General features: G+C 33.4%; 1 protein-coding gene across 1 annotated transcript; it reads right to left on the bottom strand.

The window, feature by feature from the left end:
* Positions 1-432: 432 nt before the first annotated feature.
* On the bottom strand, positions 433-26,910 carry LOC149080056 (solute carrier family 45 member 3-like). Its single transcript, XM_089239000.1, has 5 exons — positions 26,615-26,910; positions 11,496-12,597; positions 9,127-9,235; positions 8,069-8,292; positions 433-1,982 (listed from the first exon to the last, which is right to left on the bottom strand). Exons 2-5 carry the CDS (start codon positions 12,516-12,518, stop codon positions 1,773-1,775), a joined length of 1,566 nt encoding a protein of 521 aa, XP_089095126.1. The 5' UTR covers positions 12,519-12,597; positions 26,615-26,910; the 3' UTR covers positions 433-1,772.

Below are 26,910 nucleotides of genomic sequence, written 5' to 3'. Positions count from 1 at the left end.
AATTTTTCTAATAGTGATTAAAACAGGTTCAACAATGATTTGATATAATGTCAGACTTGTAATAATGCAAAACTTCGAAATGGATGGTGGCAATCAGTGTTTGATATGTCACATGTGCACTGAAAAATTTGGCTTATCACAAAAAAAATTTGGCTTATCATACAATGCATCCAGCTTATTGGAAAATTATCTAGTACTTTTTAATTAACCTAACATTTTTCTTAGCTTATTGTAATGAACCCATACACCTTTAAGCTAAGTAAGAAAATTTGCAATTGTTTACTTGAGTTTTATAAAATATTGAAAAAGTTTTTTTTAAATTATTAATAGTGTTATTTACATATACGTGTATTAAAAATATAAGGATAAAAAAACATCAATAATATATTTATGAAATTTTTTTACATAAAATTATTAAAATTCACTCTAAAATATTCTATAGAAATTGAGCACTAATTTAAAAAACACTACAGTATATTTTCATTGCTCATGCAATAAAAGTAGTAAATTGCAAAACTTTGATCTAGTGAGTGTGCTATAAAATGTACAAAAGATGGCAAGTATATACTATGCTGCTAAGTTATTTGACTGCATTTTTTCCATAATGTGTCCCAAACCTATGAAAAAAGTACTCAAAATGGTTTTTACCTCAACAGCACATGGATTTTTATAATAATAATATAATAAAAAAAAATTCTCTATTATTTCTTTTCTCCTTTACTGACTGATATTTTACACATCTACATGAAGAAATATTTAAAATATCAATTTAATCAAAATATCAGGAACATAGAAATGCAAGTTTGAATTCTGAAAGTTTGAAGAAATTTTCAATCATCAATACATAAACAAATAATGATAATGAATAAAAATGAAGAATAGTGAATAAAATAAATTGCAATAAGCAATCTTCAACAATATTTTACTGGCATAGTGGTTCCAAGCATGCAATTTCAGAATTCAAACATTCATCAGAACCAACTGAAGCATAAGGCAAATGTGTATCAAAAATTTTTCACACAAAATAAGTAGAAAAAGCACAGCGTAACAATCTTTCATATCATGATGCTTTACCTGTATTATGAAGAAAAGTATCACCTGCAATACTTTTCTTAATAATTCAAGTAAATGGAAAATTAGTTGATTAATCTAAAAAAAATCACGGTTAAGGCAGCTGATTTTGATCATAGGTTCCAGTCTGATTAGCACACAGAGTAAGTTGAAAAAATAAATTCATCTTATTGATATGAATATGTACGTCACTATTTTTTCAAACTAATTTTTTTTCTCATGCTTAAATTCAATCAACATTATAATAAATTTATATATATTTTATTTATTTATATATACATATATATATGCATATCTTTACATGATCACTGACCATTATAAACACTGCTATTTTTTCATATTTCACACAAAAAAATTTTAATTTACAGTGCAAATTTCAAGGCACTTCGACAGATCATAAAAGAAAAAATATATATAAAAAATTGCAGCATAAAAAATATATTGCTATGTATATTGCAAGGCTTTTCTTTTGTACACATAAAAGTGAACATTATAAGCCACACTATTCGCATTATCAAAATAGAACACATATTTAGTATCATCTAGAGCAGAGACTCCCAAACATTTTACATTTGCCATCTTTTTAGAGAATGAGATTACAATCTCCTATATTTTATGGCACTCTAAAAAGCTGTGGCACTCATTTTTTTTAGAACCACTGATCTAGATGTTTGAATGATTGGGAATGACATAAAATACTGTCATTTTGATGGAAACTTAATGAATAATCCAGTGTATATCGATAAAGTACCACACAAAGCAGCAACAATCATATAAGTAGATGAAGAGCCCACAAAATGTGCTAAAAAACCCAAAAAAAAAGATGGTATAATTTGGCCAACATACGCAGCAGAATCAAGCACAGCCATGTCTTCAGCAAATCCTCTATACTCTTCTTGCCCAAAATATTTCTGATACAAAAGAAAAATGGAATGCTATCAGAGAGTGTAAGTTGTTACTTACATAACAAAGTAATTAAAAAAATGGATTAAATGGGGTTTTTTTTATCATCATAAGTTGTTCTGAGTGTTTTCTTTGGGACCAACCTAATAAAATTTTGGCTTTATGTTTCACCCAATCCCTGTTTCCCATTGGATATGAATTACTATTGCATAAAACTTATGCTTGAGCTTCAACCACATATATTTTATTTGCATTTAAATAGCAAAAATTGAATATTACAATTCTATATTTGCATCAGATGATATCTGAAGAAAAAAATTAGAATTAACCTATCAACTATTAACAATGAGGGACATAATAATTGCGGGACATCCCGACCCAAAACAACATAACCAGTAACTCAATAAAAAAATTCAATTATTTTTTATGTGAATTGTCATTTTCTTTGAATACAACACCTATGAGTACCAAAACAATTGCTAGGTTATTTTAAATCCAATATTTGCACAATTCTCTGTTGTTTTCCCCTCATTTTCCTTCAAAGAAATAATATTCAGCATTAATAACCAGCGAAACTTTATTGTTGGTCAAATACAATCACAAACTGTCAGCATGACCTGTTCCAGTCACGGCTAACATGGTGGTGGGAAAGCCACTACAGTGAGACAGAAGTTGCACGTCAGATATACTCTATGTCTGAGTATTATGGATCTAAGTCTCTTTCAGTGCCAAGGCCAGATAAGCATGATTGAAGTGAGGCTTGAATGTGTGTCAATCACCCTGTTAAAAAGTCTTGCCACAGAGAGCAACAGGCCTACAACAATACTTCACTCATAGTTAGAAAAATTGATGGCAGATGGCAGCACTACACATAACAAGCATTACAGTAACAAGCTTCCCTCATGTCAGGTTCACTACATATGCACATTATGACATGTACCAATTCATTAGAAATTCCATAGAGGTGCATGTGCAGTTAAGTAGTAGTATGTAACTTGGAGAGAAGTGCAATGGTCACGTGTGCTCATCACAGATGAGAAACAATAATAAAAAGAACAATGTGCAACAAGGTTGATAATATTGGTGAATAATATGCCTTTGGTAATGCTGGTGAGATGATACGAGCAAGGTTCTCTTTGAGATATTGCACTGATCTGCACGTTTGTGAAAAGCATTTCACTGTAATGGCAAAAAGGTATAGAGTCCTTGGGTCATTTGGAAGATTTTATGCACTAGCAATACGTCCAGATTTTATTTTGCTGAATAGTAAGTCTAGCCAAATAAAATGATAGGCAATTATCCTATGAGCAAACATACTGCCATGGTCCCCATAAGGGTTGGGCTGACAGGGCTCCAGCCCTGGGGCCCAGAAGGAATCTCATTATTTCTTGTTTTTTCACGCTATAAGTTAACTATATGAAGTGTCTGGCAGGCAGGCCCCACCATAGTTCCTGGCCTATGGGCCTTGCTTCAGGATGTGAGGGCCATGCATATTGCTGATTTTTTTTTTTTTGTCTGAAACAAATACAATACAATATTTGATAATTTATGTCAATGGGAAATAATTGATGGTTATGTTTTGGAGATGTGCTGCTCCTCTGGAAGAGCAGAAATGAAGAGTTGTGCTTGTTGGACATATTACTAAGTTTTGCTTTCATAACACTCTGAGTGGATTACAATCATAAATTTAGGTTCCATTGTAAATATTGTTTGTTTTGATGGGTATTATCACCCTTTCATTTTTTTCTAATCAGTTTACAAACACTCTGTGTATATATATAAATACAAATTTTCATTTTGTGAAGTTGAGAATTTTTGGTTGAACCATTTCTTTCTGAATTTTTCTTTCACAAAAAATTTCATTTAAAATTTTTAACCCTTTGTGGTCCTACGTTCGAATCAGGAAAAAAATGGTACTTCATTTTCATAATGGCTCCCTACGATTACAGGAAGGTCCCTGTGGATTAGGCTTCTTAGGAAAAACTCACAAGCTATTAAAAAATGCAACAGCTAGTATCCAGGGGATTTCCTGCAATTGTGATTGTAGGAGGTGCTATAAAATATGAGCTATGAAGGTAATCTAAAGAGATCCATCAGGTCTTTCAATGCACACAAAAAAGTCTTGTTTTTTGAACACTTATTTATAAGGAAGTGGCTGTGGAAAGGTTGACTTTCAGCAACAGAATGAGGGCAGTTTTTATTATGTTTGTGGATCCTATTGTCTGTTCTGAGAAAAACTCAGAGATGCCATTGACAGGCTATAGTGCGTCAAATACCTGGATTTTCAGGAAAGGACACAAAAATTCTATTCACATGTCCCATGGGATGCGTATTTTCAGAGTTATGAGAAAAAATAGAGGAAAAAAACCTCTTTGTGACAACTTTTTTACCACCTCCTCACCATCTATCATGATCACGCTATGTCATGACCTTGTAAAGTAAAAAGGAAGTAGGTACTTTTCTTATTTGTATAAAATATACAACCCTGAGGGTTATATCACAAAATATCAAGTTGCGTCCTTGAATTAGAGGATATTATACTGGATTTTTAGAAGATTTTTCGCCAGGGGGATAACTATCAGAAATTATAGTACTTCCGCAGCTAGCCAGCCACATTCAGGGACAGCGTATTTACCATGATAATTTGCTTTGTTCCCACAAGATTGCACATGTGCTGTTTTGACAAAATCGTATAAGATTGGATCGCCTGCTCAAATTGTAAAAATTTCAGAGCTCGTCGGTGAAAAAAAACCCCTGAATCTGAGTAAAAACTCTGCCCTGAATATCCACAGTTTTGTCATCTAACCGCTATGTGGTAGTGAGTTTTACATCATAAAAATCAAAGTTTGGAATGTACAAATTCATTGTGGTGGTCAATTATATACAATTTTCTGATGTTTTCCAACTTTGTGTTGGCTATCCATTTGAAAAAAAAACTTTCATCACGACGCAGGGCCAGCTCTTTGGATATATGGCCACACGAAGTGGCTCAGGATATTTGGATGTGAGACACTTGGATGCCAGACAATTGGCCCGATAATATTGTTAATTATGTCTTGTTCATTTAATGTGTATTTTCAAAAGTAAATTTATGAATAATAAAATACAGATGTAATTAATTACATCTTATTTATTTAATATGTTTACTCTAATTATAACAATAAAATTATGATTAAAATAAAATATTTCATATCACATGATCAATATCACACATTACATTTAGATATCAACAACAAATTCATATCATATGATCAATATTACATATCACAATAATAATATCATTAAATTATAGAATACTTTTCAGCCAAAGATTTCGATCACCCCTTCACTGGAATCAGCAATTAATAATTTTTTGAAGTTCCCTGGTAGATGCTCGTAGTTTTGATAATTTATTTAATGCTAGCAACATATTTGTTGAACTAATAAAGCTGACTGTCATGTGCAAAAAAAGTTCTTTGTCACACTTAGATAATACTGCTTTAGCCATGTTGAAATAAACAATGAAAAGACATGTTACAATGGCTGATGCTTGTAATGAAATAAAGGGCACATGGCGTCTTGTGATTGCTGATTCCGGTGAAGGCAATCAAAATCAAATTTTTATATTTAGCTGAAAAGTATTCTTTAACCTAATAATATTATTATTGTGATATGTAACAGTGATCATGTGATATGAAATTGTTATGTAAATGTGATGAGTAATACTGATCATGTGATATGAAATATTTTATTTTACTCATAATTTTATTATTTTATATTCATTTTATTATTCACATATTTAGAGTAAACATTAAATAAGTAAGACACAATTAATTAAAGCTATATTTTATTATTCGTGAATTTGTTATTAAAGTATGTTACAATACATATTAAATAAATAAGACATAATAAACGATTGTAATGATCTAGCCAATTGTTCGGCATCCAAACAGCCACATTCAAAGGTCCTGTACCCCACACAGGAAGCCACTATAGAAAGGGTGCGAGATCCAAGATGAAAGGGAGGAAAAAAACTGATTGGAAAAAATAAGGGAAAAATATTTGTCCGCTCTATAGGAGGGGCCAAATCCAAACTGAAAGGGTGAAAGAAAAATTAAAAATTTCTTCATTATAAATTGCTGGGATAGGGGAAGATGGGGGTGGGCAAGAGGGGAGCCAAAAAAGGTCCTTCATGGGTAGAGATTTTGTCTTGAGCCACCCCTGCCATGATGATCAGTAGACCTACAACACAGGAGGATGGATAGCACCACACTTACTGTACACAAGACACCCACAACGCTGGACACACAAGAACACTGTTAGGTTTCACCAATAAAAATCTGACATAGCTCCTATATTCAGGTGTAAAATATGTGGCAGTTAAATGGTGGTTGAAAACAGGTGTGGACCATCGGGAAGAGAAAAGAAAATCATTTCAGTTGGAAACTGCTCAAAAAGGATTTGTATGAATCAGAAGATGATCATATCAGAATCATTTGTTTTCAATTTATACAGAAGAAATTATTGAAATAACTAAGGTTTTCTGAAATGAAAAAGTCAATCAGAAGAGAACTTATATATAGACTGATTTATCAGTAAATATGTAATGTAATATTCCTAACTTTATTATATTTGTTTTAAATTTGTGAGACATGTTAAGGCGCGGTAGCCCAGGTCGATAAGATACTCGCCTAAAGTACCAAAGGATGTTTAGAGGTGTCGCGAGTTCGATACCTGGTTTGTCCTTGTCAGGAACAGGGGTACAACAGAAACGGCAACATAACAGCAAGGAGTCCCCCGTCGAGGGGTTAGTGCACCAACCTCTCAATGAGTATAAAAAACAGGCCCGCAGTTCAGAATCAGCAATAAATCATAGGTCCCAGTCTAATTAGCCCTCGTGTGCAGAAAATGACAGTGGTGCGACAAAAATGATCAATGATCAGTTCTTCAGTGTTGATGGGTTTGCTTGCAAATTTTCTCTACCAGTAGAATATTTAGCAATGAATGTAACTAAACATTGTGAAATTAAACTTTTTATGTTAGCGATTGAACATGTTTTTAGAAATCAATTACTGTATTTGTTTGATTCACAGGGGTATCTGCAAATGAGCAGAAAACCAAACTATTTTTTTTCAGAGGGACACACTTTTACTCAAAAAGGACAAAGTTTTTGCCACTAACCTGGGTCCCATGATCCCCATAAATCAGAGTAGAGCGGAATCTTTGAAAGCTGACAGTGAAGGAAAATTGGCTATGGAATAGAGATGGCCACCTATGGGAGTTTCACTGTATTTGCCTTTATCACTGGTTTTCTTCTATGTTATATTACTGGTATGAGGCAGCTTGCACATTTGTTATGCTTGAATTTTTTTACAACCTTCTGGACATTTTTTGAAGAGCTATCGTGGCCACCAATCTTCCCTTATCTACTCCCGAGTCAAAATTGTCCTTCTACAGCAATGTTTCTCAAAGTGTTCTTGTGACTCCCTCATTAAAATTTGTCAAGAGTATTGTGTCGAGCTGCAAATATTGATCTTTGTTCACTTAATGTTTGGAAAAACCCCCAGAAGTTACCCCTTAAAATTATAATTTTTATGAGGGAACCCCATAGATATATGATCACATGTAAGATGAATTTTATGTGTCAAAAGTTTGAGAACCACTGCTCTATGAGAATGATTGAATCGTCAGTTTCTAAGTTATGTTGAATTTTTTATCTTCCCCCATCAAGGGGTTAGCACACTAACCTCTCTCAATGAGTATAAAAAATAGGCTACCATTCGGAATTGGCAATAAATTGTAGGTCCCGGTCTAATTAGCCCTCGTGTGCAGAAAATGACAGTGGTGCGACAAAAGTAATTTTTTATCTCATGTTTAACTATTGGGAAGCAGTGCAATTCATGTTTGTACAATAACAAGTGACGAAAGAGTTAATGCGCTATGTATGTACAACTTCAATTAAACTGAATTTCACTACCATCATTCCTTGTGTTAAAAAAATTATGCCACTTCAATTTCTTTTAAAAAACAATTTAAAATGAATACTCATGCACAAAATATTATAAAAATGTAAGAGTTCATGTAAAGGTTATACTCAAAATGAGATAAAACTCACTTTTTTATCACTATGATAAATAGATAACAGTTGAAAAGGCACTGTGGTCAAAATTGAGTATCCAATGCCAGAAACTGCACAAAAAAAGTTGGCTGGAACAATCTCATGAGTCAGAATAGTACCAAACATACAAAATGTAAAGATGACTAGTCCAGTGGCATAAGTGTTGCACAGTCCAAATTTTTTTATGAACCTTTCATAGATGAAGCATGAACATATTGATGCTAATGAAGTCAAGGATAAAAAATGGTTGTTAAGAAAACATCAGTCTGAAACATATTGAAAGACATATAAAGATTGCACACAAAAATTCAGCAACTGTGAAAGCTGAAAATATATTATGACTCACATGGTAATTTGCATTCAGAAAAGTATTATTTTATCGCAGCAGTTTTCAATGTTTTTGATTCGCTGAGCCCTTTTCGGTAAAAAATTTCTATGGCGGAGCCCTGTATGCCTATTTTTTACTTATTCATCAACGTTACTGATTTATTTTTACTATTTAAAAATATTTATAATTATTTTTTTTCAAATTTACTGTTTTTTGTAATTTTAATCAAGCGGCTGTGGAGCCCCTGGAGAGTGCACACGGAGCACCGGTTGAGAGCCACTGTTTTAGCACATTACAGTCAAACCTCATTAAGACATACTCACTTAATGTAAAAAAATACTTATCCTGGGGAATGCATATTGCAAAATTACAAAAAGATATCTTCATTTAATAAGAACATGTAAACCATGAATTCCTGGTTAAGATAAAGTGACAAATAAAAGAAGCTCTTCAAATACCAGAATACTTTTCTTCAAAATTTTTCTCTCGGTATAGGGGCTTTTCAATGGTATGTGGTCTGTCCTCCCAAAAAACGATTCTTGACAGTTCAACAATGCTATACAGCTTTTTATATATTTATGGGCTGAATAAAGATTAAATTCCATTAAACTTCAATGAAGATTTCAATTCTGCTAAAGGGTAACGAGTTCTTTACAGAGGTTTCACGGTATTCTGTGCAATTTTCTTTCATTATCTAGTTGATGTGATGAAATCAAATTATTCATACCTATAAGACAATGAAATAATAGCCCCCATGATCCCATTCGAACACCACTGTTGTACAATGCCAATGTTGCACTTCCATCTTCAGCATTAGGATTGCCTCTATAAATTACCTGAAAAAATATTTTTCAAATAATGTCATACACCCTTTAATGATTTCAAATAAAGTTTTACAATATTTTGAAATAACATAATATTACAGGCTCACTTATAACGAACATGGATATCACAAATTTTCATATATAATGAAGTTTTTTTATTTTCCGTGAATTGTATTGTTATTGTCTATGTATGCATATCAAGTCTGTAAATGATATAATGAAGTTTGCATATTACTAATATTTTTGCTGGGTTTTTTTTCTGGCTTTGTTATAAGAGAGTTTGACTGTATTATTATAAATCCAGTATTTCTTAGAAATATGCAGCTGTTGAAGAAAAGCATTAAAAATATTTTATTTACAGTAACTGCTGCACCTTTATCCCAAACTTTTACAGATAAAGAAAGATCAGTTTTATACATAAGAAACCTAGGAAGGATAAAGTTGCTGTTGATAAAAGCACATCATTTGTTATCTAATCCCATTCTTACAGCCTGCTGCGGGTGCACAGTATTTTGTAGCACATGACCAAGCATCCCGCAAATTAATTCAGAAATTGAAATCTCTCCAACATGTAGCTCAAGCTGAGCACCCACAGGTTTAAGACACTTCCAATGCCCCTGTTGTAATTGCTTCTGCTCTTCAACGAATCTAGAGCATCAACACAATGAGGTCTTTTTTTGCTTTTTAAAAAAACCTATTTCTTAAAAAAAAATTGCTCAGAGACTCCATTGAAAAGTACAGTACCTTCTTTAAGTGGACCCAGAGCTACTATATTGTATTTCTGACTATTGCCATAGCCTCCCTCTCAGCCCCTTTCTTCAGTCAAACTCTTTTTGTGATAATTTGGTTTCCTTCTTTGAAATTGTATTTGAGTGTGACCAACACCAAACCTGATCTCACTGTCAAACAATGACAGGTACCTCTTAGTTGGAAATCATTTGAGAAAATTCAAATTATGAATTTGTCCATTTCTTTAAGTTTACCAACAGCAGATCAGCCAATTGACAATGTTTTGATATTTTCAACCATCAAATTCATAAAAAGAAGCTACAGCTCAGTCTGTCACTGGTCTAAGCACCGTGGCAGATATTCTGAGAAATGTAGTGCATCAATATTTTGAGACTGTTTTTCTACATAAGCTTTTTAATTTGAAAACAAAATAAGATGTTGATAATGTCTTCTATTGTTTTGTTTTTAACTGAACTTCTGGTATTTTTTGAAATAATAAAAAAAAATTATATGCAGCTATGCGGCAGAATTGTTTGGTAAGTTTAGGAAATGCTATTATGTATTATGATAAAATCACTATACAACCATAGTATTGTTAAACTGAAATTTATGTGCTATGGTAGCATAGAGATATAAGGGTAAAAAAGTGCTGGTTTGTGAAATATCCAAACTGTTCTAAAAGGAAAAAATATCATTAAAGCTTCTTTTTTATTAATTTTTTTCATTATTTAACTAAAAATAAAATCAATATCATTTATTTTCTTAATGTTTTGGTTTGATAAATGATAGAAATGAAACAAAATACATAACTGCAATACCCATATAGATCATTAAAAACTCTGACAATTGAAGAGTTTGCTGCAACAAGAATGTGGCCCCATTTTGTAGATGATTTGAGTTATACATAATCTCATGTGTAAAAAAAAGTCTTTCAATTAGTGTAGAATCACATAGGCTCAAACTTTAATTTTAATTTTAATCATTAATTTAGCTCTAAGTCTTGTTCATCTGAATCACAAAGACAGCTCTTGAAGCTGCTCCCTTTTTTACAGGCAGCATATAGCTCATCTCTTACCAATTTTTTAAACTTGTAAAGAATGAAAATGTGATGGAACAAGCCAGAAAATACATCAGACAAAACGGAACATGGTTTTTTAAAGGGCCAAGAGCAAAAAATGGTACAGATGAGCCATATGTCACTGATGACAAATTAAATCAGTAAAAACTGTAACTTTGAAAATCCGAAATGCTATATATATTATTAATTTTATAAGAAATAATTCTCCGAGAACACGATTAATCATAATTTTGTAGGAAAAAGGAGGTAGCCTCAAATTCAAAAATTTTCTGTATAGCTTTCAGAAAACATTTTTATGCTAATAGCAAAAACAAAATTTAAAACAATAAATAACTATTAAAAAAATGTTAGCATGGCTTGAAAATTGAAATTTCGAAACTTTTTCTGATTTACTAAAAGTGAAGCTACCCCCCCTTTTGCAACACATCGTTAATAAGATATATGCATACTGAGATATACACTTACTTGTCCGATAAAATCAGTGTAGTAGACATCATGGCATGCAATAGCCATCCATCCAAAAACATTTGAAAGAAACAAATAGAGTAAAACAGAAGGCATTTTTAAAAACCTCAAAAAACTAACCTTAATTTCAAATATTATTTTCTTAACAAGAAACAAAAAGGGACAAATCCATTTGAACAAAAACTTGAATCTTTTGCACGTGACTTTGCGAAGGGTGAATTCACATTCATTTGAAATGTCATGAGATCGACAACAACGATGACAAAAATTTTGATTTTCAGCATCAGAATAAATATTTGAAACTTTATCAGTTTCACAACTTGAAATGCCATTTCGTAAACCATTAACTTTAAAAGGAACTTCTTTTGCTAAAAATAAGTTGGATACCAACAAAAATATAAATATAACTGCTAAAATGCAAAACACTGCTTTTTCTTGGCCATATGCATGCAGAAATGTATTTTCCCAATTAACAGATGATATCAAGTATCCAACAACCCCACCAAAACCCAACATACAAGAGTAAACAGAAAAATTACTCTCCTCATCTTCATCTGATTCAAACATATCTGCAACAAGAGCTTTACAAGGATTATAGGCAGCTTGAGTAGAAAAATCTAAAGCAATAACACTCAATGCTATAACTGTGCTGCCACTAAATATGTTATAAAGCAATTTAGAGATTTCATAACTGAATGGTATAGTGAGAAGAGAGACACAAATTATAAGTCCAAGAGCTAACATAAATGGACGCCTGCGGCCAAATCGACTGGTACATGAATCACTACAGCGCCCTAAGAATGACACTAAGAATAGGGAGAAAAGTGACCCCAAACCTACAATTAAAGTCAAAGCCCATTCAGAAAAACCATTTTTTAACAAAAGAGGAGGTATGTATGAAAAACCTGCACTGTCACATAATTCTAAGCCGAATGCCAATAAATTGATGCAAATCTGTTTAAACACACTGGTTGAGCTCAATCTTTCTACAGTTGCAGTGCTTGATCCTGATACAGCAGACATTATTCTTTGCCCTTAGAGGCCTAACTTGCTCTTAAAGCTGTAACTATCAACTCGGATCAACAGTGAAGTTCTGAGTCACCTAAAATTGGTAAAAAAACTGCTGTAAATGCCATATTTCATAAACACATCTATCCATAAATATGATTAGAATATATTAGTTGAGATGTAATTAAACTTATCTGGTCTTACATTATTGATCTTATAAGAGTAAATTGAAACTGAATTACATTTTTCATTCAATAAAATGCTGTACTAGGCAATGTATTGATTTATAATAAATCACTGATGTAAGGCCCACATCGTGATCCCAATTTCACTATTTTGAACACATGATGTATCGTTAATCAGGATGTTGATTTAGCAAACACGCTTACGTAATGTTTAATATCAGTGGAATCCGATGTAACAACATCAGAGTTGAAATGATGATACTGATATAGCGAGTGTGCTTGCCTGATGTCTAATATCAGTGGAATCTCATATAACAACATCAGAGTTGAAATGAAGATACCGAAATAGCGAGTGCGCTTGTGCGATGTTTAATATCTTGGAATCCGATGTAACCATTGAGCTTATATTACTGAAGGGATCATGATGTCAGCAGTCTCTGTCTCTGCAGTGCTGAGAACTGGGTCAAACATCATTCATCAGAAGATCACATGACGTGTTTAATGTCTCTTCACAATCCCCATTATTTTCTTATGACATACATAGGAGCTCAAAGGGAAATGAGGAAGGAAGGGACTATTTAATTTTGATTTGCAATTATTATTCCAGGATTAATGAAAGAAATAAATCCAGAATTAATGAAAGAGATCATTCTATAATTAATGAAAGAGATAATTCTATAATTAATGAAAGAGATCATTCTATAATTAATGAAAGAGATCATTCTATAATTAATGAAAGAGATCATTCTATAATTAATAAAAGAAATAACTCTATAATTCATAAAAGAAATAACTCTATAATTCATAAAATAAATAAATCCAGAATTAATGAAAAAATAATTTTAGAATTAATGAAAGAGATAATTCCAGAATTAATGAAAAAATAATTTTAGAATTAATGAAAGAGATAATTCCAGAATTAATGAAAGCAATAATTCCACATTAATGAATGAAATAAATCCACAATAAATGAAAAATAATTCCAGAACCAACGAAAAAAATAATTCTAGAATAATTTTAATAAAGAGATAATTTAATTATTTTTTTCATCTTTAGAAGTTCTCTATCATTTTTAATCTTTAGAAGGCAATTAATTGCAATCTTTAGAGATTGAACTGTATATTTCAATTGGGAAATTGCCTGGCACAAACTGTGTATTAAGGGGGTTAGAGTGCACATAAATTTTCCAAAACACACATTTTTCCATTTTTAAAAGGTACTATAAAATTTCTCATAAATTCTCTATAAATAAAGGATACTTAAATAGTACTACAAAATAATACTATAATATACTATAATAAATAAATAAATTTTTTAGTTTTTTTTCATGAGGCTATGGTTATGTTGTCCTGGCAAGGGACAATCCTCCTTATCCTACTTTTCTAATTTTTTGAGTGGGAGCTCTGCATATATCGATATATTACTGTATCATGATATAAAGTTGATGATGTACTACAATATATAACTTTCAATATCACCCAGCCTTAGATGGGGGATACTTGCCCCAAGCTTGTCAGATGCAGATTGAATTGTCCAAGCACACTTACATTGCTTACAGGGTGATGCCTTAAGTCCTTTGGCCATAAATTACCGACAAACTGTTGATCCTAGAGGCATATTTCTAGTTAGAAAAATTATCCAAATAATTTGATCATTTTTGTCGCACCATGGTCATTTTCTGCACACGAGGGCTAATTAGACAGGAGCCTACAATTTATTCCCGGTTCCTAACGGCAGGCTTGTTTTTTATACTCATCAAGAGGTTGGTGCACTAACCCCCCGATGGGGGACTCCTTGTGGTAGCAATTTTTGCTACGGTCACTTCGCCATTTTTGTTGTACCCCTGTCTCAGGAAAGTTTTCTGACAAGGACGAACCAGGTGTTGAACTCACGGCACCTCTAAACATCCTTTGGTACTTTAGGTGAGTATTTTATTGACCTGGGCTACCGTGCCCTATCCAAATAGACACATCATTCATATTGCAATGGATTGTATAGTTATTGAAATAAAAAAAATTAATTTTTTATTTGGTCACCCTCTCCTGAACAACCTCATTAGAAAGTTGTTGCCTTGTCTCTCCTGAGGTCAACAAAAAATGTTCCCCATTTCTAAGTGCAATATTCACTGAGATATATTAATTCAAAAATTGCTAAAAACATGGAAAGAACAGCATAATGGGTTTGTCCGTTAGTTTATGTGGTTCTTTCCACATTTTCAGCAATTTTCGAATTCAAAATATCTCAGTGAATATTGCACTTAGAAACGTGGAATTTTTTTGGCCTTGGAAAAGAGAGAGAAAGTGACAACTTTTTAATAAGGTTTTTAGGACAGGATGACGAAATAAAAAGTTAATTTTTGTATTTTGATAACTATACAACCCTTTGCAATATGAATGATGTCTGAAACCTACATGTTATTTGGATAAGTTTTGTAATTGGAAGTATGATTCTAGGATCAATGGTTCACCAGCAATTTATGGCCAAGGGGCTTAAGGCATCACTTTATATATTCATGACAGTACAGCAGGTTGGTTTTGGATTCAGGCTCATCGTTTTCAGTGTCATTCTCTTTGGAATATTATATTCTACATATGCACGCCTGATTTTTGTAATTCTGGTTGTACTTTGCTTTCATGTATCACAACATTTGAAGAAAATCTGGAAATTTTCAAACTTTTTCAAATTTATTTGTGGCTTCATATTTTTCGAGTTTTTGAGATACAGACTTGTAACTAAAAATTAGTAGTAACACATATACTCTTCTTCAAAACAACACTTAATTCAATCAGATCAAATAATTAGCTCCCCCACCCCCGAGATATGACTCTATTCAGTGACACCAGCCAAATCTGGAAACTCAAAACTGTGGATTCACTTTGCATGTGCACAATTCGTGACGTCTGGCAGCCACAACTGTTGGAGTGGTACTGACACAAATTTTCATTTTTCCTCTTAAAAATGAGATAAAATGACAGTGCTACGTCTATTTTTAGCAGAGTTATTGAAGTTTGAAATTACTTCAACAGAAACTGTCACTTGTTTGGGCACGACTGCTTCCCCACAACCAGTATAGGTTTTAAAGATGCTTTTTTGTCGAAAAATTCAGGCACCAGCCGAAATTCTCAGCAGCCACATATTTTTTTTTAAGAAAGAGTGAAGTGGCAGAAAATAATCTTTTTCAAATTAACACTTTTCTGGTTGTTTTTTTTTTGTACCAGAAGACACACTGACAAACTCAGAAAATATGAATAATTAAATGATCAGGGATAAAAATTTTAAGGCACCTGTCAAGCCCTGCTTTAGAGAATTTTAGGTCAGCAATTTAATGCCCTGAATGGGTCTAATAATGATTTGGTGCAATTAAATACAGATTTTATAAATTTCATGACCATATCATAAAAGAAATACTATGAAACCAGTTTATGTTGGACACCTATGATTCCATTAAAATTTGTCCAAATTAGAAAGGTGTCCATCATACAGATCTACAAGGAAATGTGCTATGGCATCATTGTGTGATAGGGTATAACTAATATCATATGGAAACAATTATTTTATAACTATGTCACAATTAATTATATTAATAATATTAAAATCATCTGATGTGACAACTTCATCTCACATTGATGACCTTCCCAAAAATGCTTGGTCTCACATTACTGATCTGACAGAAAAGGTCTGGTTTCAACCAGGGCCGTAGTGTGCCTTTTTGGAGCCAGGGGCAGACATTTCGTTGGGAGTCCCTTAAAAAGGAAAAAATTATACAAAAAAAGTGTACATTTTCTGAGGCCCTCATTTGGCTCGTGGCCCCAGTCTAGTTACAGCCCTGGTTTCAGCATAGGTGTAGTTATCAAAAATATTAATTCAAGTTAAAATTCAAATATTATATTCAAGGAAAGTGGGAGGAAAACTGGGATCTAAAATGCTCTAATACATATTTTAAAGATGGTGACAAATATTGCATTTACAGGTCTAACATATTATTGACCTTTCTGGAAAGATCTGAATATTATTAACCTTACAGAGAGATGTGGGCCTACTCTAACTTTGGGTTACTAGATTATGAGAATTAGAAATGAATTGTGCGTGCACCCTTTGCAACGTCATTTACATATGTTCAAAAGAGATGGAGTCACTATATCAATTAAAAATAATTGTTTTTTAACCAAAAAAAGAGCTACTTTTAATATTTAGTCTAAAATGTATTTTTTAACAGAGAGTATTTATAAAAAAAAAATAGGCATTGAATGTTTTCATTTATTTCTGAATGGAAGAAGGAAAAGTAATCCCAGGGCCATCTTAACCCATGGGTCCACCCGGGTATGGCCTAGAGGTCTCTGAACATAGGAAGACTATGATAATGAGATCTACAATAGTGCTACTATTTTTAAAGTGTGTAAATTAGTAGGTTAGTATTTACAGCCAGGTAGAAACTGCCTCGGAATATTACTTTGCCTGGAGGCCCATGATGCTTTTGAGATGGTCTTGGGTAACCCCTTTCCGGTGAAAGGCAAGAGAGGTTGTAAGCAAAATATGGTATTCTCAAAGTGGATGTTGTGGCTTTTGTCGCCTTGAGCCAGAAGAGTACACAGATTGTGGGGGGAGGGGGGTTCTATGCTCCAACTAAATGACCAAAAATTAAAAAAAAAATTCAGATATTTTTGTAAAAAAATTAAAATATTGAAAGAAAATACTGTAATTAAATATCAAAATACTTATAATATTATATGCTGTTTTAATCAATTTTTTTTATAATTTAAATGCTTTTTAAAGGTTGTTTCTGAACTAAAAATTTCTCTGGAAGATATTCGTTGTGCCCTTTTTTAAGGTCAATTCTGGGTAAACTTCTGTTTAGAGCTGTATGGAGCAAGCAAGACCGAGGATAGAAAAGCATCTGTCCTGCTTGGAGGCAGCTTTTGGGTTCTGTTTTCTGCAAATTTAGATGATGCGTGTGAGAAGAAAATCAAATTCACACACACTAATGAACAGGTTTTTGTTTTACAGTACAATTTCCCCCCCCCCCTAGATGGAATAAAAAGAAAAAAAAAATTCTGCACCCTGAAAATAAGAACAAAAGGGAGAAATTGCAAAAACGTACCAGACAATTTAAAATGACACAAAAAATGAGGATATCTGGTAACCCTGCTCTAATTGATCTTTCTAAAAGATCTGTCTCTAACAATAGCAGAAAAGGCCTGGGCTTACTTTTGCTGATCTTACTGAAAAGATTTGGACTTTTACTGATATTATAAAAAAGATCTGGGCTTATTTTAACTGATCTTACTAAAAATATTAAAAAGAACTGATCTTACTGAAAAGATTTTTACTCACTTTTACTGATCTACTACTAAAAATATCTGGACTTAGAGATGTGAGGTGAGAATATTTTCCGGAGAATATTCTCGCATACATTCTCCTGGATGTAAAAATTGTAGAATAATCGAGAATATTCATTTTTCTTTTAAATAATTTAAATTTTTTTACTAATTTTGTTTATATTGTGAAATATAAATCAGTTTTCATTGCCTGAAACATTTACAACAAAACAATTTTTGGTATAATCACCCCCAATGACAACTTTTAGTTCGAGAATATACTCAGAATGTTTTGCAGGTCATGATGAGAGGTTTAAAAAGTTTGGTTATGAAGATTTTAGAAACCTTTATATTGAAATCATAAAAAATTATTTTGAAATTAGATAAATTTTCAGAAGTTCACAACAAAAGAAATTAAACCAAAGTTGATTGACAAAGGAAGCTATTCTTATAAAATCACTTTCATTATAAGAAGATACAGAACTGTTGTTTTTTTTCAATGCACATACATTAAAATTTTTTATCACTCACATTTTTTTCAAAGTTATGCAATTCAGCCCTGTTGGTTTAATTTTCTTGCTTTCAAACTTTAATATTGTGGTCTACGAACTGCAATATACCCATCTTCTTGACAGGAAGAGAGACGGGGATATATATATATACAAATATATCTTGAGCATATTCTCTCAAAGGACTACTATTATAAATTACTAGAGAATATTCTTATCAGGGTTGGTGAAAAAACCAAAAAACCGGGTTTTTTTTGGTTTAAATCAGGTTTTCTGAAAAATCATTCAAACAACCAATAATTAACTAAAATAAAATGTTTATTAATGTAATTAACACTATTCTCATGCTAATTAATCAATAAATATTCACTACATTTTAACAAAAACCAACTTTTGCATTTAATTATTTTTTGCTTAACTCAATGGATTACTGTGTGCTTGAAAATTCTTTTAATGTTATTATTAATCATATAATATATAAAGGTTTTTCTCCAGTTACTTTCAGTATACTTAATTAGGAAGCTATTTTGCAAAAAGTAATAAAAATTAGGTGAATATAATGTATTTAATGATGCATAAATAATGCAGATTAATTAGCAATGATTTACGATATACAGGGTGATTATAACTAAGGTTCTGATATCAAAACACTGTAAAAAAAGAACGATTGCCAGAATGACTTGAAAATTGACATGAATATTCCTGAAAAAATTCGATTTTATTTGATAAGGGGGGAAAAATACTTAAAAAATGTAAAATTAATGACATCATCCAACATGTGGGAAATTTGCTCGCAGAATGGAAACGATAGCCAGTCATGGCAGAATGATACCTTAATTATAGCATTTCACGATTTCATAATTCATGGAAACATCACAAAAAATGAAGTAATTGAACAAATAACTACAACTTACTTAAGAAATGTTAAATATGTTGTCCACCATGTGTTCTAGCTATGAGGTTGAAAGCACAAAAATTCTTGTTCAACAACAGAATCGGAGTATGCCATGGTCATAATGTGGATGTGCTTGCAATTTAGCTTTATTAAACCAAATGCCCCCCCCCCTCGTTAATATTCCTGAGGAACTTTTAACATATAGGGAATGTGCTGGAGATTGCAATTCACCAAAGTTTGCAATCTGACCACTGTTTATAACATTTTGAGGTACCCCCACAGCCAGAAGTTGTAAGGGTTAAGGTGCATCCTGTCAAAATGGGTCTTCAGCAGCTGCTTTGCTGGTATTGCAATGTGCATCTTGATAGAAGTTCTATCCACACACTGATGCTGTGGAAGTGCCGAAATGATGTGGTTGCACAAAATAGATTGTACTGCTGGCCAAGTACAGCATCATCTACTTGCACATTTTGCACTAATTGCACTTTTTTCCTTTTGCAAAAGAAACTTCCATTGCTCTAGGAGTATCCATGCAAATTTTCAAGTCATTCTGACCAGTACTTATTGTATAGTTTTAGAATCAAAACTTAAATTATAATCACCCTATATATAGCTGATTATTTTTCATAAATATGTTACTACTATACAGTAGAACCTTGATTAACTGGGCTTAACAGTGTGTGTGTGAAAGTATAAAAAAAACTATTGAATATTAAGACTGGGAGATATACAGTAGGAGATGTGCTACTTCTTATGGGAAAGAAAATGAAAATGAATGTGAGGTAATATAACAACTGGTACACTAGTCTTTGTCCTTTAAGGACAGCTGGTGTCTTTATTGGATTATAGGAACCCCTGCCACTAGCATGATGGTGTCACTACTGTAGCTGCTTCTTTGTGAAGGGAAAAAGAAACCCTGTGAGGTAATACACCACTACATTTAGATGTGTGAAGCAATCCTTACTCATGAATTTGCTAAAGATAGAGCATCAGAATGTAGCCAAAGGTTAAAAAATGTTGTAAGAATGAGAAATTTTGGCTTTATATATAACTTTAAATGACTAAGATACTTCATATGAAAAATATATATATATTCTGGCCACTTTTATGAGACTTTTTGAAAAAAACCACTTATAAAATCTTATGTCATTTAAAGATATACCATCAGAATGTACCCCAAGGATATAAAATGTGGTAAAAATGAAACATTTTGGCTAATAATGAACCAATATGATATTTTTCAAGGAAAAAAATGATATTTAGGCAACTTTTATTTGAGTTTTTGAAAAAAACCAAGGTTTAAACCAAACAACCCTGATTCTTATCGAAAATAATAATTATTCTCAAGTTATTTATTGAGTTCCGGTACACATGTAGGAGGTGGTTGACGGGCTGCAACTCGTCGCCCAAGCATGTCCCACACATGCTCTATCGGATTCAAGTCAGGTGAGAATGCTGGCCATTCCATACGGGTCATATCCTCAGATTCAAGGCATTCGTTTACTATGTTTGCTCGGTGAGGACAGGCGTTGTCATCCATAAACACAAATTCTGTGCCCATGGCACCCCTAAACAAACGTACATGTTCCAGAATGATGTCCCGATAAATTTGGGCTTTCATGGTTCCGGTTTGAACATGCAGATCTGTTCTGGAACCCAGTATAATTCCACCCCAAACGAGCAATGCTGCACCATCGTAACGGTGTCGTTCAATGATGTTGTCTTGGTGGTAACAGGTACCTGGCGTTCTCCATATGAAAGTCCGACGTGAATCAGACTGCAAGCTAAACCTGGACTCGTCGGAAAACATCACACAAGCCCACTGTGACGATGTCCACATTGCATGTTCTCTACTCGAAGCTAATCGCTGCCGACAGTGATTTGCCGTGAGCGGAACACATCTGACAGGCCTGCGAGCATATAGACCAATATCTCCCAAATGTCTGTACACGATTTGCCTTGAAACTGTGGTACCCGTGGCTGCAGATAGCTGACGAGACAGGTCGGATGCTGTGCTCCGTCTGCTTCTTTTGGCAGTTACTGCTGCCAGATACTGGTCTTCATTCGGCGTTGTAACTCAGGAGCGACCTGTACTGTAACGTCTACTGACATTTCCGTTATCTTGGAATCGTTGCCAAAGCCTAGAGATGACACTTTGGGCAATTCCGAGTTCCTCGGATACTTCCATCTGAGTACGCCCACATTCCAGGCGGCCGATAATTCTACCACGTAAAAAATCCTCCACATGCGTCCTCTGTGTCATAACTATTCGCTTATGGCACTGAGCGCCTTACAGAACTCTTGTGAACAATTTTACTTCTTTGCCACCATTTCTTACATACCCCCCTCTTACACTCTCGTCATTGTGACGTACTATCAGCATCATCTGGTGGCTTCCTGAAATTTGCATATCATTCTTGCAGGTGTGTGTGATAATTTTACAGGTGAAATTTTTACTTTAGATTTCGATTTCAGTGTGATTCTGAATTATCCTTCATTTATGGACATGAGTGTAATACATGTTATTACATATATTCTTGATAATACTCTCTGGAAAGATTTCGCGGTAACTGGAGAATATTCTCCTCTCTGGAAGCACAATTATTTTAATAACTTCAGAATAATTCTTATTATTTTCTATAAGAATATTCCCAGTAATTTATGAAAGTAGTCCTTCCAGAGAATATTCTCAAGGATATTATATGTAACTATATACAGGGTGATTATAAAAAAACTATCCCGACATATGGGCCCCTAACTATCATACCATTCACAGAAACTGAATGAAATTTTGGCATAAGGTATTTTGATGTATGCGCTCAAGAATGATATGGAAAACAACAGTGTCACTCTAACAGTTACGGTTACAGTAAGAAAATTTCAAAAATATCAAATGGCAACACCAAGTTTTTTGTATTGGAATGCGATCTCCATACTGAAAAACACTAAATAGCATTCGAACGGCAACTGTAGCATGAAAATCACCAGCGGTAGATAGGCTAAAAGTGAGGACAACCAATAAGGACAGAGAAGCAGCATAAAATAAAGCATTTTATTGTGTTTCACAAATTTTCCACATGACCTTGTGGAGGACTAATCAGGCTGGGATCTCAGCCGAAGAAACGGTGTGACGAATGAAACGAACATTAATGCTCTGGTGCACGGCAAAGTCCTTTTTACTTTTTCCTTGCCTAGCTCCGGAGATTTTCGTGCTACAGGTGCCATTTCAACGCTATTTAGTGTTTTTCAGTATGGAGATCGCATTCCAATACAAAAAACTTGGTGTTGCCATTTGATATTTTTGAAATTTTCTCACTGTTACCGTAACTATTAGAGTGACACTGTTGTTTTCCATATCATTCTTGAGCGCATACCTCAAAATACTTTATGATTATGATAACTATCTAACTGATCTTATTAAAAGATCAGGGATTACTTTAACCATTTATTTGGCTGTGTTGCTCTTAAGCAACAAAAATTTTCAATACAAACACAAAGGCCACAACAGACAAAATGCCCAACGAGGTGGCTGAAAAAAGATGCCTATAAAAATATGGATGTTGAATGCAACCAAAAATTGACAACCATTGGACTATTGCTACCAAATTCGAAAAATGAGAAAGCAGAATGCCTGCGCACACATCCTTTTTAATGTCACTTTTCACAACAGATGACGCCACTAAGAATCAGAATTGAGCGTTTTTTGCATCATGTTTGCTTTGTTTCTGAATGGAAGAGGTAACATTCTCCCCCTCAATACACAGCATTAGATGTTGGTGAGCAAACAATGGTATTCTTAGAATTAAAGTTGTAGTTTCCTTCGTTCCAGGGCTGTTTTTCGGACTGCCTTTTTCATATCATCCTGGAGCAAGCTGGGCCATGGTTAAAATAGCATCTGCCCTGCTTAGAGGCAATATGGGTTCTTGTATTCTGGGAATTTAGATGGCAATTGGTCAAATCGTGTAAAAATATGTGTGCATGGAGGGGAAGGAAGGCACAAACTCATGCCAATGAAGAGATAATATCATTTATCTATCAATTAATTCACTAAATAATTTTTCAAATATCTTTAGTTATTTTCTCAAAAATGATCTTTTACTAAGACACACATTCAAAAGAAATGGAGGAATACATGACTTTTTAAAATTTTTTAAAATTATATATTAAAAATTTTTTGAACACAATTTTCATGATTAGAAAATAAACACATATGATTGAAATATACTCAAAAAATAAAATTTACAAATTAAAATAATATTTACTATATTTTCACAAGCACCAAAATTAGTGTTACTCTGCATCGGAAAACACAGTACTTGCAAACTCAATTCAAAAAATTAACTACCAACACTATCATCGTGCTCACCTCGGATATCCGATGTTTCACCATTAATTTGAAACCATTATCGAGAGACCTGGCGCTCTTCTGATACGCTATTTTGATCTGAACACTCCGGCCATCAGACAAAAAAAGACTTACGCAAGTGGTGTGGTCATTTTGACCCCAAAGAAACTTTGATCAATGATGTGGAGGAAAGAAAAAGTAGAATAACATCATACATTTGTCACACACGTGTAAACAATTTGCTTGAAAGGTACTTAAAACAAGATGGTCCAGATGCATTTATTTTTGAAGGGGTGGTAAGATGAAAAATACGAGGGGTTAAAATGACCCCACAATTAAGCTGGCATGGACGATGTTAGTTTCGGCCACTTCAAGTGGTAAAAACTCAAACATCCAATTTTTTCCTGTAAATTCTTAAAAATTAGTTACATGATACTGTCTTAATAACTGAATTAATAATTACTGAAGAAATGAAGTATGAATATTTAAATTTATATTAGTTAATCATATTTGAGTAAAGATTTAATGTCAAATTGAATAAAACTGAATTAAAGCCATAAAAAAACACATCCAAAATCAGGGTTTGTAAGGGTTTTGGTCATTATCGTAAAAACCAGAATATACATATGCACATTTTACCACATTATCCCGTACACGTTTTCATTAACACATTTTTACCACATTATCCAAACTCTTATATTCTAAACTGTCCAAAATCTTCGCCTCTTTTGACCAGGCTAAAAATGGTTTTAGCCATCTAGAGCCCCGTTCACGTGGGAAATAGAAAAAGCGGGTTTAAAACCCACTTCAAGAATTTTCACCAATGACTGCTCTTCATTTCTTTCCTTACGAAGGATAAAAGTCATCAAGCGGGTGCTAGCACTCCCAATACTACCACAATATTTGCACATGTGAAGCTGTTCCACAACTAGAAACAAAAATTTGCTTGGTCACCAGGGATAGGAGTCTATTTTGGTGCCCCCCCACCCCCATAATTTTGAACAGGAAACCAGTAAACTCAGTTCCCTTCCTGATCTAGTGCTCTGGGCACTAGATCCTCTCCCTGCCCTCTACTAGTTGTGGCCTTGCCTGCTGTGAGAAGAGGGTCGCATGATACTATGGCATCTCTATGAAAAACTACTCGTTAAAAAATTGGTAAAAGAGAAATTGGTTGCTGGTTCTTTCGACCATTTGAAGTCATCTTTAGCAGTAAACCACTCAAAATGGTCTAAATTGATATCAACCATGACGGTTGAAAAGGATTTTCTGAATGGTTAGAACCACACTTGGTCAAAGGAATGCAACCGTTTTTTAAAATACATATTCTGATATTTGTTACAAGTAAAAACCGATCTTAATTTTAAATTTAATATGAAAGAAAACAGTTAAAACTAATACTACATTAGTTTAAGACCATTTCAGTAGTTTTAAATCGTCTTGACCACTTTTAGCCAGCGGCCTGGTCAAAACCAATATTGACCAGCTAAAATTACAACCCATTTTTTTGCTGTGCATTCTCCAACAATAATAAAAATGTAAGTTGGCAAACAATAAATGACATTTTTATACTATTCATTCCAGGGCTGTTCTGGATATTTTTCAAGTGTCAGCAAATAATAAATATTTTGGTGATAAAAACCACCCTAAAAATTTCCCCCCATCAGTTGACGCCTTCTGTGGCCGTATAGTTCACAGGATTCAAGGTCTGGCCCAATGCAAATCTATGTAAATCATACAAATATAGTGTTTTCCCTAAATTGCAACATCCCATATTTTTTTTGTCATATAATCACATTCAGGGTGCATCCTTTTTTGATACACAATCCCTCAAAATGTTCTCCTCTGGATATATATCAATGCTTGCCAATTAAAGGTTGACTGATTTCGCTAAAAAGAACCAATCTTACTAGAGGATTTGGGCTTACTTTTACTGATCTCGCTAAAAAGATGTGGGCTTACGTTTATTGATGTTACTAAAAACTCTCGACTTACTTTTACTGATCTTACTGAAAAGATTCTAACTTACTATATTACTGATCACAGAAAAGATCTGCACTTATTTTTATTGATCTTACTAAAAGGAGCTGGGCCATAGGTGCCAGAAGCTGAGGCCATTTAAGCCTCCCCCCCCCCCAATAAATTTTGTGAGGAGGTAAACAATGCAATGCACCTTCTCTCAACTGCTACGTAGTCCTGTATATTTAGGATTCTTCTTCAATTATACAGGAGTATATATGGGATGACCAGAAACTTTGTCACCCCACCCCCAATGGTTTCTTCATGTTGGCGCCTCTGAGCTGGGCTTAGTATGATTGATCTTACTGGGCGGTGTACCACCTCCTAAACCTTAGAAAGCTCTTGGTCCTTTAGGAATGGTTTGTGAATCAATTAAAAATTTGCACATTTAAAGTGAAATTTCTTCGTTATTTGTTCAGGATAAAAAAAATAAAAAAAAAGACTAGACGAGGACTAGATTCTCCTTGAGAGTGATGGTACACCCCCCCCCCCTTGATTGTCTATTACTGAAGATCCTTGAAGTTATTAATAAACTTCATTACCATTAATTTTTGCCTGATTCCAGACCATTTTGCTTTTCATTCATAGGTGCAAAAAAAGAGACAAACCATAGGTGGAGATAGACTTGAAAGTTTGGGGGCATGATGATGATGATAATGTCAATTCATATGACTTCCCCCTTTGAGGCTGAGGGGGGTTTGATATTAGTTTTAAATTTTGATATTAGTTTTTCTTTCTTTTTTTTTAATTGGTCATTTGTAAACAACAAAATGATGAATAATTCTATTTAAAAAGTAATGGGAAGAAAACCAAAACTAGCATTGTCTCATGAAAGATCTTACTTACTCCATTGTAATATCTGTACCTCTTCTCAACTAGAATAATTAAGAGAAATACTAGTGCACATTCCATGAGGTTTGCCATGGAATTTGTGTGAAAAGGATGTGAATAAATAGTTTAAGTATAGGAGTAAAACTCTAACAACTTTACGACATGATTTTCTAACATTGTGCTGCTGCTTATCATGGATTGTTTACTCTGACAACGAGTTTTACTACATCCCGCGCTCTCAGTGTATTTGAGTGCAACATTATCACGAATACTCGCCAAAAACGACATCCAGTAAAGACAGTTATTCGACT

The sequence above is a fragment of the Pholcus phalangioides genome, unplaced genomic scaffold, assembly GCF_987345545.1.
Source record: "Pholcus phalangioides strain wild (caught in Gottingen) unplaced genomic scaffold, Ppha-v1.0 ptg000011l_1, whole genome shotgun sequence".
NCBI classification, from domain to species: domain Eukaryota; kingdom Metazoa; phylum Arthropoda; class Arachnida; order Araneae; family Pholcidae; genus Pholcus; species Pholcus phalangioides.
The sequence above is the reverse complement of the archived record's forward strand: the minus strand, read 5'-3'. Positions and strand labels throughout refer to the sequence as shown.

Bases quoted from the DNA above. Each gene is read 5' to 3' on its own strand.
- LOC149080056 (XM_089239000.1), bottom strand. From the start codon at position 12,518: ATGTCTGCTGTATCAGGATCAAGCACTGCAACTGTAGAAAGATTGAGC. The intron at 9,236-11,495 runs GTAAGTGTATAT...ATATTTTTTCAG, and splicing joins ACACTGATTTTATCGGACAA to GTAATTTATAGAGGCAATCC. The intron at 1,983-8,068 runs GTGAGTTTTATC...CTTTTGTATCAG, and splicing joins TTTATCATAGTGATAAAAAA to AAATATTTTGGGCAAGAAGA.